At 35.1% G+C, this 15,954-nt stretch overlaps 1 protein-coding gene across 4 annotated transcripts in view; it reads right to left on the bottom strand.

Moving 5' to 3' along the window:
- CDH10 (cadherin 10) overlaps positions 1 to 15,954 on the bottom strand; it is a 139,114-nt gene that overhangs the window by 11,875 nt on the left and 111,285 nt on the right. For 3 of the 4 annotated variants that reach the window (XM_049648256.1, XM_049648257.1, XM_049648259.1), the window contains one exon: positions 3,693 to 3,814. In XM_049648256.1, the coding sequence (XP_049504213.1) occupies positions 3,693 to 3,814 (122 nt within the window). Of the gene's footprint in view, positions 1 to 2,026; positions 2,038 to 3,682; positions 3,815 to 15,954 lie in introns of all 4 variants that reach the window. The other variant, XM_049648258.1, reaches the window with a different exon arrangement.

The following is a 15,954-nucleotide window of genomic DNA, read 5'->3' as shown; positions in this document are numbered from 1 at the left end:
GAGAGAGAGAACACCAAGCAGGCTCCTCACTGTCCGTGCAGAGCCCAACATGGGGCTCAATCTCACGAACTGTGAGATCAAGACATGGGCTGATACCAAGAGTTGGACACTTAACTGACTAAGCCACCCATGCGCCCCTTATGCAAAAATTCTTAATTAAAATATGTTTTTTGAATAAAACATGATAGCATCATTGATTTTAAAATTAGTGATTCACTGGTATATTTTCTTTAAATGTTATAAAGAAAGTAACCAACCCCTATGCTGTTCAAGAATCAACTGTATTTCGTTTTGGTATATGTGTGCTTATTTGTTTTGGCATATGTACCATATACATATGGGCATATATATATATATATATATACACACACATACACATATATATTATATATTATTATATATATTATAATATATAATAATATATATTATAATATATATAATAAAATATAATATACATATCATATACATATCATATATGTACATTATATGCATATAATATATAATATATAATATATAATATATTATATTATACAATATAAATATAAATATATTATATTATATAATATATACTATGTATATATATATTATACATTTGAGTTGATTTGCAATAGAAATCATAAGTTGGCAACAAGAAGGAGATATCCCCTATCTCTCTGTATAAGTACTCACTATTTTATTCCTGCTAGAGACAAATTCATTTTTGAATTTGACAAATTCATTTTAGATCACTTCCAATACAATAGGTTGCCACATTATGGAAAACAAAAACAAAAACACTGGTGTTGTCTAGTATTCATTTTCAGCATATGAAGAACAGACACTGATAAGTCATTTACATTGTATCTCTTGAGCTGTAACATAATTGGTTTGTATTTACTAGGCTATTCTAAAACAATCTCAATTCAGCAAGAAGGTGTTTCAGTGATCATTAGCATTGCCAGTGGTTAGAGTAGTAGTTTCCATTGATGCAAAAATTACCTTTGTTCTGGTAAAAAGTACCCTTTTCAGTAGCTGGTAAGTAACTAAACACTGTGCCATGGAGATATGTAGTGGGATATTTGGGGTTTGATAAAAGCCTGGAGCTCAGATACTATCTGTGGGTGAATACAAGTAGCACTCCTCCCTGGGGAGACTCTGGGAAATCTGTGAGACAGAAATTGTATTCCCTTCCCATAACGATTAAAATTATTAAAATATATTTTATTGACTGAAAATCAATGAGAAATGAAACAGCCGGTCTTCTTTCCTCTCCTTTCCCAAGAGACTCTTTCTGTGATGGAAAAGATGAAGACTCAAGTAGCCTAGTTCAGGCACAAGAAGGAACTGTTAATGCTACATCAATTGTAAGCTCCATCTTTTCCAAGGGGGAAAGTCTCCTACCCTTAGATCAGGGAATAAGCAGAAAAGGAGGAGGAGATGGTAGTTAACTTTATCTCTGTCTTCTCGTTTTGTCCACGCATCAAATAAATGGAATCATTTCCAATACTGCTGTTCAAAGTGCTACTTTTATTCGGCACTTAATTCAGAGAATTAGTTTGTTTGAAATACTCTATAAACAACTAAAGCACACCCAGAAGTCCTGAGAAGCTCCTACTTCCCAGAAGGAAGGAAGGCAGAGTTAACAAATAAATTTCAAGGAAGTTTCAGTGAAGGACTTTTCCAAACCTTAGTTTTACCTCCTAGGATGCTGTAACCTAGAATTGCATCATTGAGTACATAAGTATTTGGTTTAAGAAACATTTTTCAGCCTGTGAGACCAAAATGATATTTAACAAACTGATCTTATTAAAAATAACTACTATGGGGACACTTGGGTGGCTCAGTTGGTTAAGCCTCTGACTCTTGATTTCTGCTTAGGTTGTGATCTCATGGTTCATGGGTTTAAGTCGCACATCTGACTCCTTGCTGACAGTGTGGAGTGTGCTTGGGATTCTCTTCTCTCTCTTGCTCTCTGCCCCTTCCCTGCTCATACTCTCTCTCATTCTCTCTCTCTCAAAACAAATTAATAAACATTAAAAATAATAACTACTATGGGAAGTTATTGCACATTCAGATAATTAGACAAAAATTATTAATCATGTTATTCCTATCAAGTTGGTCAAAATAGGTTACTTTTTAAATTAAAATTTTCTTCTATTTTATTATTTTCCTTCAATACGCCAAGTGGTTTTTAAAGTCCAAAAAATATAAAGTTACTAAACCAGATATATTTTTTTAAAAAGAGGCATAAAGAAAAAAACATAATCCCTTATTTTGTATATTTTGAATACATTTGGAAATCAGTATTTAAAATGATTCAAATGCTCTGAAAAGATATCTCTTGAAAATCAAATAGAATAACCATAGAGAAAGCAATGCATAAGGCAGTTGCAAAGTGGGTAATTTATCTCTTTAGAGAAAAGGCTTCAACTTATATCATGCTGAGCCTGCCAAGCAGAGGACTATTTGGAATAGTATTTTCAGGGCAAACACTGTTTCATTAAGAAGTAGGTCGGAAGTAGCTTTGTCATTTAAATATTCCAAATTAAACATTTCCATAACATTTTCAAATAAAAAATGAATCCAATTGCAGCAATTTTGCCATTTCAAACAATAGACAGGCTATTGAATTCCTGTTAGAATCTTCAGAAGGAAGAATTTGTGTTATTCCACAATGTAATTTGCATAAAAATGTAACAATGACATTGATGTTTATAAAGAGCATCAAATGATGTCAAAACATAATACAGTTTTGGGATGGGTCCTCTTCCTTTAATAAAACACATTTGATTCCCAATTATTATTTATAACATGCAGCTTCCTTCTGTGAAGATAGCACTCAAACCAATTAAGAGCATTTCTTTCAGCCATATACACTGGAGTTTTGCAAACAACAAAATGAGTCCACTGAGGAAAAGACTTAAAGAGTTATAAACAAAGCTGATGTATAAAGAATGTTTTAAAGGACAAAAACTAAGTCATTAAGCACTCTAAGTGTTGCTATAATGATGAAATACAAGTATAAATCTAAGGAGTGAATCCTACAGTCTGCTTTCAAATCATTTGCATTCATTGGAATATTGATGCACTGTCTAGCTGATCCCATGTATCTGTCTCTGTGTTTTTTCTAACTTCCATCTCCCATTTCTCTAGCAGTTACAGTATTCATCTAAAGAAAGAGCAGTTTTTTTTTCTCCCTGTTTTTGTGCTTGAAAGTTTAACAAGTGAAAGTTATTTCTTCTTACACCTTAACTGTTGTGGCAACAATAATGTCTTATATTTTCTTTTTAACTGCACAAAAGAAATATGAAACTCACTATATTGTCATTCAGACATTTTTTTAATTCTAAAAACATCAGCTTTTTTTTTTTGAGAGAGAGAGAGAGAGAGAGGTGAAGCATAACCAGGGGAGAGGCACAAGGAGAGGGAGAGCGAATCTTGAGCAGCATCCATGTCCAGAACAGAGCCCAATGAGGGACTTGATCTCATGACCATGAGATCATGACCTGAGCAGAAATTAAGAGTCAGACATTTAACTGACTGAGCCATCCAGGCACTGGGCACCCCAACATCAACCTTTAAAAAAATTATATTGCTGGTACTTATATGATTGTTTTTATCTCTGTTTACTCATTCTTCTTAAGATTAGGAAAAGAAAATATTTAAGAAGCCACTAAAATATTCCAAAGCTTTTAAGTCCTATGGTTGCTCACCTGCCCTGGTCTGGCGTTTTCACATACAAAAGTGTCATAGAACACTGCAAATTGTGGGGCATTGTCATTAACATCCAAAATTCTGACAAAAACAGCCACACGAGTCATCTCTTTGGGATTGTCTAGAAAAGGGAAAGGAAAAATTTGTTTAGGAAGACACATTTGTGCACCAGATTTAATTTATACAGGCATCTTGTGGATATTAAGTGCTCACATAAAAATAAGCATCGTGTTCATTTTACTAACATAATGAGCAAATGCAATAAAGAAAATCACTACAGAGCCTAATTAAGTAGTCATAAATTCAGTTATTATTGGCCTCAAGAGTACTACTATTATTTTGGAAAATCTTTTCAAAAGCAAAATCCAGTGTAAATGAGTTCATATTGTATTTGTGTCCTGACTGTCCAAAATATGTAAAATAAGAACAAATAGTTATTAAATCTTTATCATACAGTATTATATTAAGCTTCAGCAAGTTTTTGGTTGAAGAAATAATTTTAAATAAATTATTAACTAGCCCATAGTCATAAGCTCGTAATGAGTAGTTTTTATATTACAACTTACCCTCCTGACTACTTTAATCACTAAAATGTATTCCAATAGCGACTCTCAATTCTTCTTTTGGAAATTTTAATATACAGCTACTAATTTTACAAGTTGGATGGAAATTTACAGTAAAATATAAGCATTTGAATTTTTCATTAATTGTTACTGGTACAACTTCAACAATCCAGGCTGAATTTTGTAAAATAAAGTTAGTTTGGTAGTAATATATAGTAGAATAATAATGTTTTGTTTTTTTTCCTACAAATTTAAAAATCAACAGCATCAAAGTTTTCACATAAAAATATGCATTAAAATTGTCTTAATTTGTAAGTGGAATTTTAAAATATTAATGTCTATTTACAGACATGAGGTAACAACGTAGCATGGAGTAACAATCTTGTATTAATCATAATTCCATTATCTCAACAATGGGATTTTCTAGGAATGTGTACTGATATCTAAGAGTGATTTGACATCTTAAATTCAGGTTCTATTTATCAACCTTTGTGATGTCAAAATCTTAGTCTTTGGATATAGTTGAACTTCTATGTGGACTTCAGCAAAGTCAAACTGAAGATCAGTATAAAAGAACAAAGGAAGTAAATAGCTAAAAACAAAGGAAAGCAGGGGTCTAAGAAAGATAGTGGAGGAGGATGGAAACCCTCAGCTTGTCATGTCCCTGAAATGCACCTAGATCAGCACCAAACCATTTTGCACACCTAGGAAATTGATATGAGGATTAACACCACAATCTGCATAACCTGAGCCACAGAATTCAGCAGAATTCAGAATTCAGGAATGTGGAGAGGTGAAGTGGGAGAGAGAGAAGCCACAGAGGGTAGGGAGCTGTTTTTTTTTTTTTTTTTCAGATAGAGGATAGAGAAAGGGGGAGAGTGCAGTAAATCGGGATCATGCAAGAAAAGCACTCCCCCAAAAGTTGCTGGAGAGAGAGAGAAAGAAAGAGTGAAAACACTCACAGGGGACTGAACAAGAATTCTGTTCCCCAAAACCATTGACAGGGAGAAAGGAAAGGATTTCAACACCATTAGGATTATATAAACAGTGGAGCACAGAGTCTGAAATTCTGGTGCTTAGTGCCTGTTGGTGCTCTGGGGAGGAAGTAGTGACAATACCCAGGAGCAGGCAGCGAGGTCTGAGGGGTTCATGTGCCACGGGGGAGAAGCGTCACTGTGTAATTACACAATCATTTTCTGGGGCAAGCAGGCACCCGGTTGTTGCTCAGCAAGACCCTTTCCCAGAGAGTTGGCATGGGCCCAAGTCACAGGGGTCTCTGCAGAGAGGGGTTTTGAAACACAGCCCCACCTGAGATAAAACTCTGAAGGGAGGTGCTGCCTGGCAGGCTGAGGCTTGGACATGGACAGGGTAGAGGCAAGGAGTGGAAGGAGCCCTGAGACAAAGGAGGGGCTTCATGAGAGCATGAAGTTCCTATGCCACAGACTAGGAAGCTGGGTGAGGCCATTTCCACCTCTCCTGCACATGCATATGCATGCGCATCCAACCCAGTAAACTAAGTAGCTCCACATAGTGGAGAATGGAGCCATTACACCAAGCCCCAAACAAATGCATCCTCCAAGCACATCCCCTAGACAACCAGCACAAGTCTCTCTGCTTGCTTCGTGTATGGACTATATAGAGTGCTTCATAGCTCAAGTTCTAGGGGACACTGAGTGTTAACTTCATTTGGGTTTCATTCTGTTTGCTGGTTCATTTATTTATTCGTTGTTGTTTTGTTTTTCTTTTGTTGTTTTTTTTGCTTCTGTCTTTCTTGAAATTTTTTTTCCTTTTCTTTTTCTTCGTTACAGAAAGACACAAAATTATTTTTATTTTCTCTTTTGCAAGAATATTTTTTTATTATTTTCATTATTTTTACTATTTTTTGTAGTTTTAAAATTCTATTTTATTATTTATTTCATTTTGTTATATTTTATTATACAAATATTGTTTAATCTTTAAAACTTTTCTTAATTTTTTTTTCTTTTCTATCTTTTCTCTACTTTTTTCTCTATTCTACCAAGCTTCTTTCAACAAGCAGACCAAAACACATCTATGATCTAGTTACCTTTATTTAATTTTTCTGTTTTGTTTATAATTTTTTTAATTTAAAATTTTTATTTTATTAATTCTTTTTCTTCCTCCATAATGACAAAATGAAGGAATTCACCCCAAGAGAAAGAACAGAAAGGAATGACAGCCAGGGGCTTAAGAAACACAGATATAAGCAAAATGTGTGAACTAGAATTTAGAACCATGATAGTAAGAATACTAGCTAGGGTTGAAAAAAAACATAGTTTCCCTTTCTGCAGAGATAAAAGAAGTAACTAATCAGGACAAAATTAAAATACTATATCCAACATGCAATCTTGAGTTGATGCCATGATGATAAGAATGGACGAAGCAGAGCAGTGAATCAGACGCATAGAAGATAAAATTATGGAGAATAATGAAGCAGAAACAAAAAGAGGGAAACAAAGTCAAAAGAGCACAATACAAGACTTAGAGAACTCTGTGACGCATTAAAAAGGAATAATATACAAATCTTAGGAGTCCTAGAAGATGAAGAGAGAGAAAAAAGGACAGAAGGCTTATGTGAGAAAATTATAGCAGAAAAAGTTCCTAATCTTGGGAAGGACACAGACATCAAAATCCAAGAAGCACCAAGAATTACCATTAGATTAAACAAAAACTGACCATCAGCAAGGCATATCATAGTCAAATTCACAAAATGTGCAAACAAAGAAAGAATTATGAAAGCAGCAAGGGAACAAAATCCTTTAATGTATAAGGGAAGACACATCAGGGTTGCAGCAGATCTATCCACAGAAACTTAGCAAGCCAGAAAGGGGGGGCAGGATATATCCAACGTGCTAAATCTGAAAAATATGCAGCCAAGAATTCTTTATCCACTAAGGCTGTCATTCAAAATAGAAGAAGAGATAAAGAGTTTCCCAGACAAACAAAAACTAAGAGTTCATGACTACTAAACCAGCCCTGCAAGAAATTTTAAGGGTGACTCTCTGAGAGAAGAGATGAAACAAAACAAAAAAAGATCAAAAGCAACAAAGACTATAAAGGACCAGAGAACATCACCAGAAACTCCAATGACAGGCAACATAATGGCACTAAGTTCATATCTTTCAGTAGCCACTCTAAATGTCAATGGGCTAACAGCTTCAATCAAAAAACACAGGGTATCAGAATTGATGAGAAAGCAAGACCAACCTATATGCTGCTTACAAGAGACGTATTATAGACCTAAAGACACCTGAAGATTGTAGGTAAGGGGAAGGAGAATCATCTCTCATGCCAATGGTCACCAAAAGAAAGCTTGAGTAGCCATACTTATTTATGGAAAACAAATTAGCTTTTAAAATACTGTAACAAGAGATAAAGAAGGGCATTATATCATAATTAAGGGATCTATCTACCAAGATCTTACAATTGTAAACATTTATGCCCCCAACGTGGAAAATATATAAATCAATTAATCACAAACATACAGAAGTTCATTGATAATAATACCATAATAGTAGGGGACTTCAACACCCCACTTGCAGCAATGGACAAATCATGTAAACAGAAAATCAACAAGGAAACAATGACTTTGAATGACACAGTGGACCAGATGGCCTTAACAGATATATTCAGAACATTTCATACCAAAGCAGCAGAATACACATTCTTCTTGAGTACACATGGAACATTCTCCAGAATAGATCACACACTGGTACACAAATCAGCCCTCAACAAGTATGAAAATATCGAGATCATATGGTGCATATTTTCAGACCACAATGCTATAAAAGTCGAAATCAACACAAGAAAAAAATCTGGAAAGACAACAAATACTTGGAGACGAAAGAACATTCTACTAAAGAATAAATGGGTTAACCAAGAAGTTAAAGAGGAAATTAAAAAGTACACGAAAACCAACGAAAATGAAAACACAACAGCCCTAAACCTCTGGGATGCACGAAAGGTGTTCATAAGAGGGAAGTATATAGCAATCCAGGCCATCCTAAAGAAATAAGAAAGGTCTCAGATACACAACCTAATCTTATACCTAAAAGAACTGGAAAAAGAACAGCAAATAAAGCCCAAAACCAGCATAAAAAGGGAAAAAATAAAGATTAGAGCAGACATCAATGATATTGAAATTAAAAACAAAAACAAAAAACAAAAACAAAACAGTAGAACAGATCAATGAAACCAGGAGCTTGTTCTTTGAAAGAATTAACAAAATTAATAAACCCCTAGCCAGTTTGATCAAAAAGTAAAAGGACCCAAATCAATAAAATCATTAATGAAAGAGGAGAGATCACAACCAACATTGCAGAAATACAAACAATAATAAAAGAATATTATGAGCAATTATATGAGAACAAATTGGGCAATCTAGAAGAAATGGACAAATTCCTAAAAACATACAAACTACCAAAAATGAAACAGGAAGAAATAGAAAATTTGAACAGACCTATAACCAGTAAAGAAATTGAATCAGTAATCAAAAATCTCCCAGAATCAAGAGTCCAAGGCTGGATAGCTCTCCAGGGGAATTCTACCAAACATTTAAAAAAGACTTAACACCTATTTTTTGAAGCTGTTCCAAAAAATAGAAATGGAAAGAAAACTTCCAAAAAATTCTATGAGGCCAGCATTACCTTGATACCAAAACCAGACAAAGACCCCACTGAAAAGAACTACAGGCCAATTTCCTTTATTAACATGGATGCAAAACAACAAGATACTAGCAAACTGGATCCAACAATACATTAAAAGGATTATTTACCACGATCAAGTGGGATTTATTCCTGGGATGCAGGGCTGGTTCAATATCTGCAAGTCAACAAATGTCATACATCACATTAATAAAAGAAAGGATAAGAACCACATGATCTTATCAACAGATGCAGAGAAAGCATTTGACAAAATACAGCATCTTTTTTTGATAAAAATCATCAAGAAAGTAGGGATAGAAAGATCACAACTCAATATCACAAAAGCCATATACAGAAGACCCACTGCTAATATCATCCTCAATGGGGAAAAACTGAGAGCTTTCCCCATAAGTCCAGGAACACAACAAGGATATCCACTCTCACCTCTGTTATTCAATATAGTGTTGGAAGTCCTCACCTCAGCAATCAGACAACACAAAGAAATAAAAGGCATCCAAACTGGCAAGAAAGAAGTCAAATTTTCACTCTTTGCAGATGACATGATACTCTATGTGAAAAACTCAAAAGACTCTACCAAAAAAACTGCTAGAACTGATCCATGAATTCAGCAAAGTCACAGGCTATAAAATCAACGTATAGAAATCAGTTGAATTCTATTCACCAACAATATAGCAGCAGAAAGAGAAATCAAAGAATCGATCCCATTTACAATTACACCCAAAACCATAAAATACCTAGGAATAAAACTAACCAAGAGGTGAAAAATCTATACACTGACACTATACTGAAAATTATAGAAAGTTTATGAAAGAAATTGAAGAAGACACACAAAAAAATGGAAAAACATTCCATGCTCATGGATTGGAAGAACAAATATTGTTAAAATGCCGATACTACCAAAAGCAAACTACATATTCAATGAAATCCCTATCAAAATAACACCAACATTCTTCAAAGAGCTAGAACTATCTTAAAATTTGTATGGCACCAGAAAAGACCCTGAATAGCCAAAATAATGCAAAAAAAAAAAAAAAAAAAAAAAAAACAAACAAAGCTGGAGGCATCACAATTCTGGAATTCAAGCTATATTACAAAGCAATATTCATCCAGACAATAGGGTACTGGCACAAAAACAGATACACCAATCAATGGAACATAATAGAGAACCCAGAAATGGACCCACAAATATATGGCCAATTAATGAAAGAATATCCAATGGAAAAAAGACTGTCTCTTCAGCAAATGGTGTTGGGAAAACTGGATGGAAACATGTAGAAAAATGAACCTGGACCAATTTCTTTAACCATACACAGAAATAAACTCAAAATGGATGAAAGACCTAAACATAAGACAGGAAGCCATTAACATCCTAAAGGAGAAAACAGGCAACAACCTTTTTGACCTTGGCTGCAGGAACTTCTTATTGGATATCTTCAGAGGCAAAGGAAACAAAAGCAAAAATGAACTATTGGACCTCATCAAGATAAAAAACTTCTGCATAGCAAATGAAACAATCAGCAAAACTAAAAGGCAACTGACAGGATGGGAGAAGATATTTGCAAATGACATACCAAATAGAGGGTTAGTGTCCAAAATCTTTAAAGAACTTATAAAACTGAAAAACCCAAAAACAAATAATCCAGTGAAGAAGTGGGTAAAAGGCATGAATAGATACTTTTCCAAAGAAAAAAACATCCAGATGGCTAACAGACACATGAAAAAAAAATGCTCAACATCACTGATCATCAGTGAAATACAAACCAAAACCACAATGAGATACCACCTCACACCTGTCAGAATGGCTAACATTAACAACTCAGGCAACAACAGATGTTGGCAAGGATGCGGAGAAAGAGGATCTCTTTTGCACTGCTGGTGGGAATGCAAGCTGGTGCAGCCACTCTGGAAAACAGTATGGAGGTTCCTCAAAAAACCAAAAATAGAACTACCCTATGACTCAGCAATTGCACTACTAGGCATCTATCCAAGGGATACAGGTGTGCTGTTTCGAAGGGGCACACAGCCCAATGTTTATAGCAGCAATATCGACAATAGCCAAAGTATGAAAAACTCCCAAATGTCAATCGACTGATGAATGAATAAAGAGATGGTATATGTAAACAATGGAATATTACTCACCCATCAAAAAGAATGGAATGTTACCATTTGTAACAACGTGAATGAAACTAGAGTGTATTATGCTTAGCAAAATAAGTCAGAGAAAGAGAAATATCATATGACTTTACTCATATGTGGAATTTAAGATACAAACCAGATGAAATAAGGGAAGAGAAGCAAAATACTATAAAAACAGAAAGACAAACCGTAAGAGACTCTTAAATACAGAGAACAAACTGAGGGTTGATGGCAGGGTGTTGGGTGGGGGATGGGCTAAATGGGTGATGTGCATTAAGGAGGATGCTTGTTGGGATGAGTACTGGTGTTACATGTAAGTGATGCATCGCTAAATTCTATTCTGAAATCATTATTACACTGTATGTTAATTAACTTCGATGTAAATTTAAAACTAATAGTAATGATAATAATAAGAATAATAAATAACAAATAAAAACAAAGCAAAACAAAAATAACATATGAGGTGAGGGACAATAGCGATGTTATTAAATGGCCTTTTACCCACAGGGTTTATGGATAGTATTATTTACCTTTGTGAAATTTATCTGACTTTCTATTTATCTCAATGATTTTCAAATACAAGAGTAAAAATTATTGTCATATCCAGATAGGGTGTATATTACTATTCAAAAGAATTTATTTCTTCCCCTTTCTCTCCATGTAATTATGATGTTACTAAAATAATGAAATTAGCACTTTTAAAAATGATGCTTAAGAACTGATTACTCAGCAGGAACGTTTACAAGGTTAAAGTCATATGAAGGAAGCAAACAGAGTTCTAAATCTATTTGAAGTGTGTTTATCTGCCTTCCTTTTCTTGAGGGAAATTTAAAAGGCATCCTCTCTTTAACACTCTTTTCCAGTCTTACACTTTTTAAACCATATATATTCCATTCTCAGGTTCTGATCTCATATTTACTAATGTATTGCTCCTACTGTTCACTTCTTGTGTGTCAGGTGGTTATAGAGTTCAGACCCTGGGAACACAGCTGCTTTGATTCCCAGATTCACCACTTACTCACTGTGTGACTTTGGCCAATTTACTCCATCTCTTTAATGCCTCAATTTACTCAGTATAAATCAAAATAGAACTTCTAATCTATGGAGTTAATGCATGAAAACTATCCAAAAAAAAAAAAAAAGGATTACTTTGTTGGTTAATTGCTCAATACATGTTGATTATTATTATTAAGATCATCTTTATTATCACCATCATACCTTTTTCATTTTCTTACATTTCTTGAGAGCTTATGCTATGTTACTCCACACAAAGCACTCACACAATAAAAATGTGTTAACTAGTTTTCCCACAGTTCATACAGGTCTGAAGAGGACCATGTGTGGGGAGAAGTGGAGAGAGGAGATAAAAAAGAACAGTCCATTCCACTCTTTTCCTACCTCCCTTAGTCCTAAACAATTTGCAAATAGCCAGAGTTCACCTACAAAGTGTTCACCTGCAAATAATCCTCAATCTACCTAGAGTTATTTGTTGCTATGAGGAGTAGTGGGAAGGGATGATTCTTCCATATTTTCTAGTATGTTCTTTTTCATATACTTAAATAGTAGACATAAGCAAAATATTTTCTTTCAATATAGAGTCCTGACATAAAAATAACTCTTGCTGGTAGCAATTCACTTTCTAACTATCCTGCAGAAGCCAAGAGAGACAGAAAAGTTTCAGATCTAAACAACTGCATTGTTAGTCCTTTGCCTGACACCATATGAAGATTCTCCAGCTTCTTTACAAACAATTCCAGTCTCTTCAAATCAAAAGCTAAATCCACAGGGATAAATGTGCTTATAAAGCATCAGGCCCAGAGTCACCTATTCAAACAACAGTGCTTACACTTATCTTTTTACAGATAGATGTTGCAGCTTATGTACAAATAAAAACATAAAGCATTCCAAGAGTCATCATACAGAATGGTAGCTGGCATATGTTTACCACCTGGGTCTCTCTCTGAGTCATCCAGGTGCACTCCACTGTAGCAACAATGTATCAGCAATAAAGGATCTTAAAATGTGAGAGCATTCCTATGTATTCAACAGGCTTTTCCATACCCAAGAAAAGGAAAGCTTAGATTGTTATCTAGAAATCCGAGGCTTTAGAAAGATGTATCTTTTCTACCTGCTTAGGGCAAGAATTTCCGCTGTCAAGGAACCACGTATAGAAAATGGAGTTCTTTGCTCATGAACTTCGCTCTCCTGTTCTCAGAAGGTATCGCGATGATTATAGCCAAATTTTCAGATGTGGGCAGAGGAACTCATTAGTGTCTACAACAGATTTCTACAATCCAAGTGTGACCTTAATTTTAGGGTTTTTATTCTCCAAATGGCGTTTAAAAATGTTTTTTGAAGAAGAAAAAGGGAAGTTTTTTCACGGTATAGCGCACTAAATAATTACCTGGAGCAGTGCTTGCCATATGATGTGCTACACTGCTGTGGAATGTAGAATTAAACTGTTAGAGGCAGGGCCTGAAATCGCATTGGTAAGAAGTCCATTTAAACATCATTCTGTCCTGCTTAGGGCTTGGTGTAATGCACACTTACCACAAACCCAGTGCTTAAAATCTAGGAAAAACAATTTCCTATATATGCTGTTTCCCTCTCTCCCTTATTCCTTTAATAGCCAGAACAGCATAATGGGCCCCTGACTGCTTGTGGCTTGGCAGGTAGGCATTTCCAGCAGCTACTCCATAAATTGATTTCACTTAAGGGCAAAAAATAGGCTTAGTTCTTAAAAAGAAGAACATAATTGGCTTTGCTTTTTACAGAATCGTAATTATTTCAACTAGCTTTAGAAGTTAAATTTCTCAAAGTATCTGAAATGAAAAATGCAATTCCTAACTCGTTAGGCTTGAATTAGGATCTTGAGTCAAGGAGAGAGCACAAACAATCATGATTCTGGAATGATCAGATTGGACCCTGTCAGACACATGACAACATGGTAATATGGAGATAGGTAATGGAAGTAAAAGCTTTCCTGAACATAAAAACTAAAAAAAAAAAAAAAAAAAAAAAAATATTCGGTTAGCCTTAAAAGGCACAGCCATTTATATCACAATACAGAAAAAAATGGGTCATTTGGATGGTGGAGTTAATCTGTATTTCAGAGCCAGATTTAAGGACAAAGCTAAGTCTACTATTTTATCTTGATTGAATTCATTGTTAATGATCTGTCCAGCCTAGCTCCGTCCTTCTGAGACTTTTGCCAATTTGGCCCCAAGGCTCTGCCTTCCAAATCCTGGAATGGTGGCTTCAAATAACTTCACTGTGATATGTGTTTGTGGATTCAGCCTGGTATTTCAGATTTGGAATTTATAGGCTTAGTTTTTCCCCATGATTCAGTAACTAATTAATGCTTCTTTTTAAAACAGTTAAAGAGTTGCTTTATCCATGTAAATCACATTACAGGAATTAGAAACCACGAGTAAGTTTGCTTGAGTGGACAAAGCTGGCTTCATATGCAATTGTACAGGGCCTTACTCAAGAAGGGCCCCACACTTATTTTAAGGCTCTGTTGTTGCCATGTTAAATATCTTAATCATTTTTTTTAATTTTTTTTAACGTTTATTTATTTTTGAGACAGAGAGAGACAGAGCATGAACGGGGGAGGGGCAGAGAGAGAGGGAGACACAGAATCTGAAACAGGCTCCAGGCTCTGAGCCATCAGCACAGAGCCTGACGCGGGGCTGGAACTCACGGACCGTGAGATCGTGACCTGAGCCGAAGTCAGACGCTTAACTGACTGAGCCACCCAGGCGCCCCTCCTAATTATTTTTAACAACAGATCTGACACTTTTATTTTATAATGGGCTCTGAAAATTGTGTAGCAAGTCATTTGAATGGGCAAGAACCTTTGCAATTAGATACAGATATGATTTTGAATCCTGGTTCTCCCTGTTATTACTGGGATGAAATTTTGTAAATTAGGTATAGAATTAAATACTGGATCTAGAAACAGAATGACTAGTTTTAAATCTTAGTTTTACTACTTCTGGTATTAGGACTTTGGCAAGTTTCCAAAACCCTTGAAGCCTTAGTTCCTTCTCTGATACATAAAGTCAATAAAAATATGAGTAGGAGAAAATTAATATAAAATTTTTAGAATAATACCTGGCACAGAGTGCTTAATGTTAGCTATTATTATCAATATCTTGGTCTCCTCATCTGTAAGAAGGAAGTAATAATAATACCTACCTACATGTATGTTGTTAAATGATACACACCTGGGGTGCCTGGGTGGCTAAGTTGGTTAAGCTTCCGACTTTGGCTCAGGTCATGATCTCACGATTCATGGGTTCAAGTTCCATTTCAGGCTCTGTGCTGATGGTTCAGAGCCTGGAGCCTACTTCGGATTCTGTGCCTCCCTCTCTCTCTGCCCCTCCCCTGCTCATGCTCTCTCTTTCTCTCTCTCTCTGTCTCAAAAATAACTAAACACTGAAAAAAAATTTTTTAAATGGTACACACCCAATGTTTAGCATCGATTTTAATTTACAGTGTCCATGCAATAAATTTAATGCATTTATTTCTCCCCCAAAGAGGATATATTTGGTGTCCAATTCTAGATAATTTTTATTAGTCAATATTAAATGTTGATTTGGGATACCTGTAGCGATGCCTCAGTATATATATATAAATTATTGAAAAGAATTAAAGGTGTTAAGAAGCCTTTTAAAAACAGACTAAAATTACAATTCATGCATATAATGAGAGGGAATTATTTTTTCGATGTTTATTTATTTTTGAGAGAGAGAGAGAGAAAGAGAGAATTAGTGGGGGAGGGGTAGAGAGAGAGGGAGACACAGAATCTGAAGCAGGCTCCAGGCTCCAAGCTGTCAGCACAGAGCTGGATGTGGGGCTCAAACCCACAAACTGTG

The sequence above is a fragment of the Panthera uncia genome (assembly GCF_023721935.1).
Source record: "Panthera uncia isolate 11264 chromosome A1 unlocalized genomic scaffold, Puncia_PCG_1.0 HiC_scaffold_17, whole genome shotgun sequence".
In the NCBI taxonomy this organism is placed as follows: domain Eukaryota; kingdom Metazoa; phylum Chordata; class Mammalia; order Carnivora; family Felidae; genus Panthera; species Panthera uncia.
This window is presented reverse-complemented; position numbering and strand designations above follow the sequence as displayed.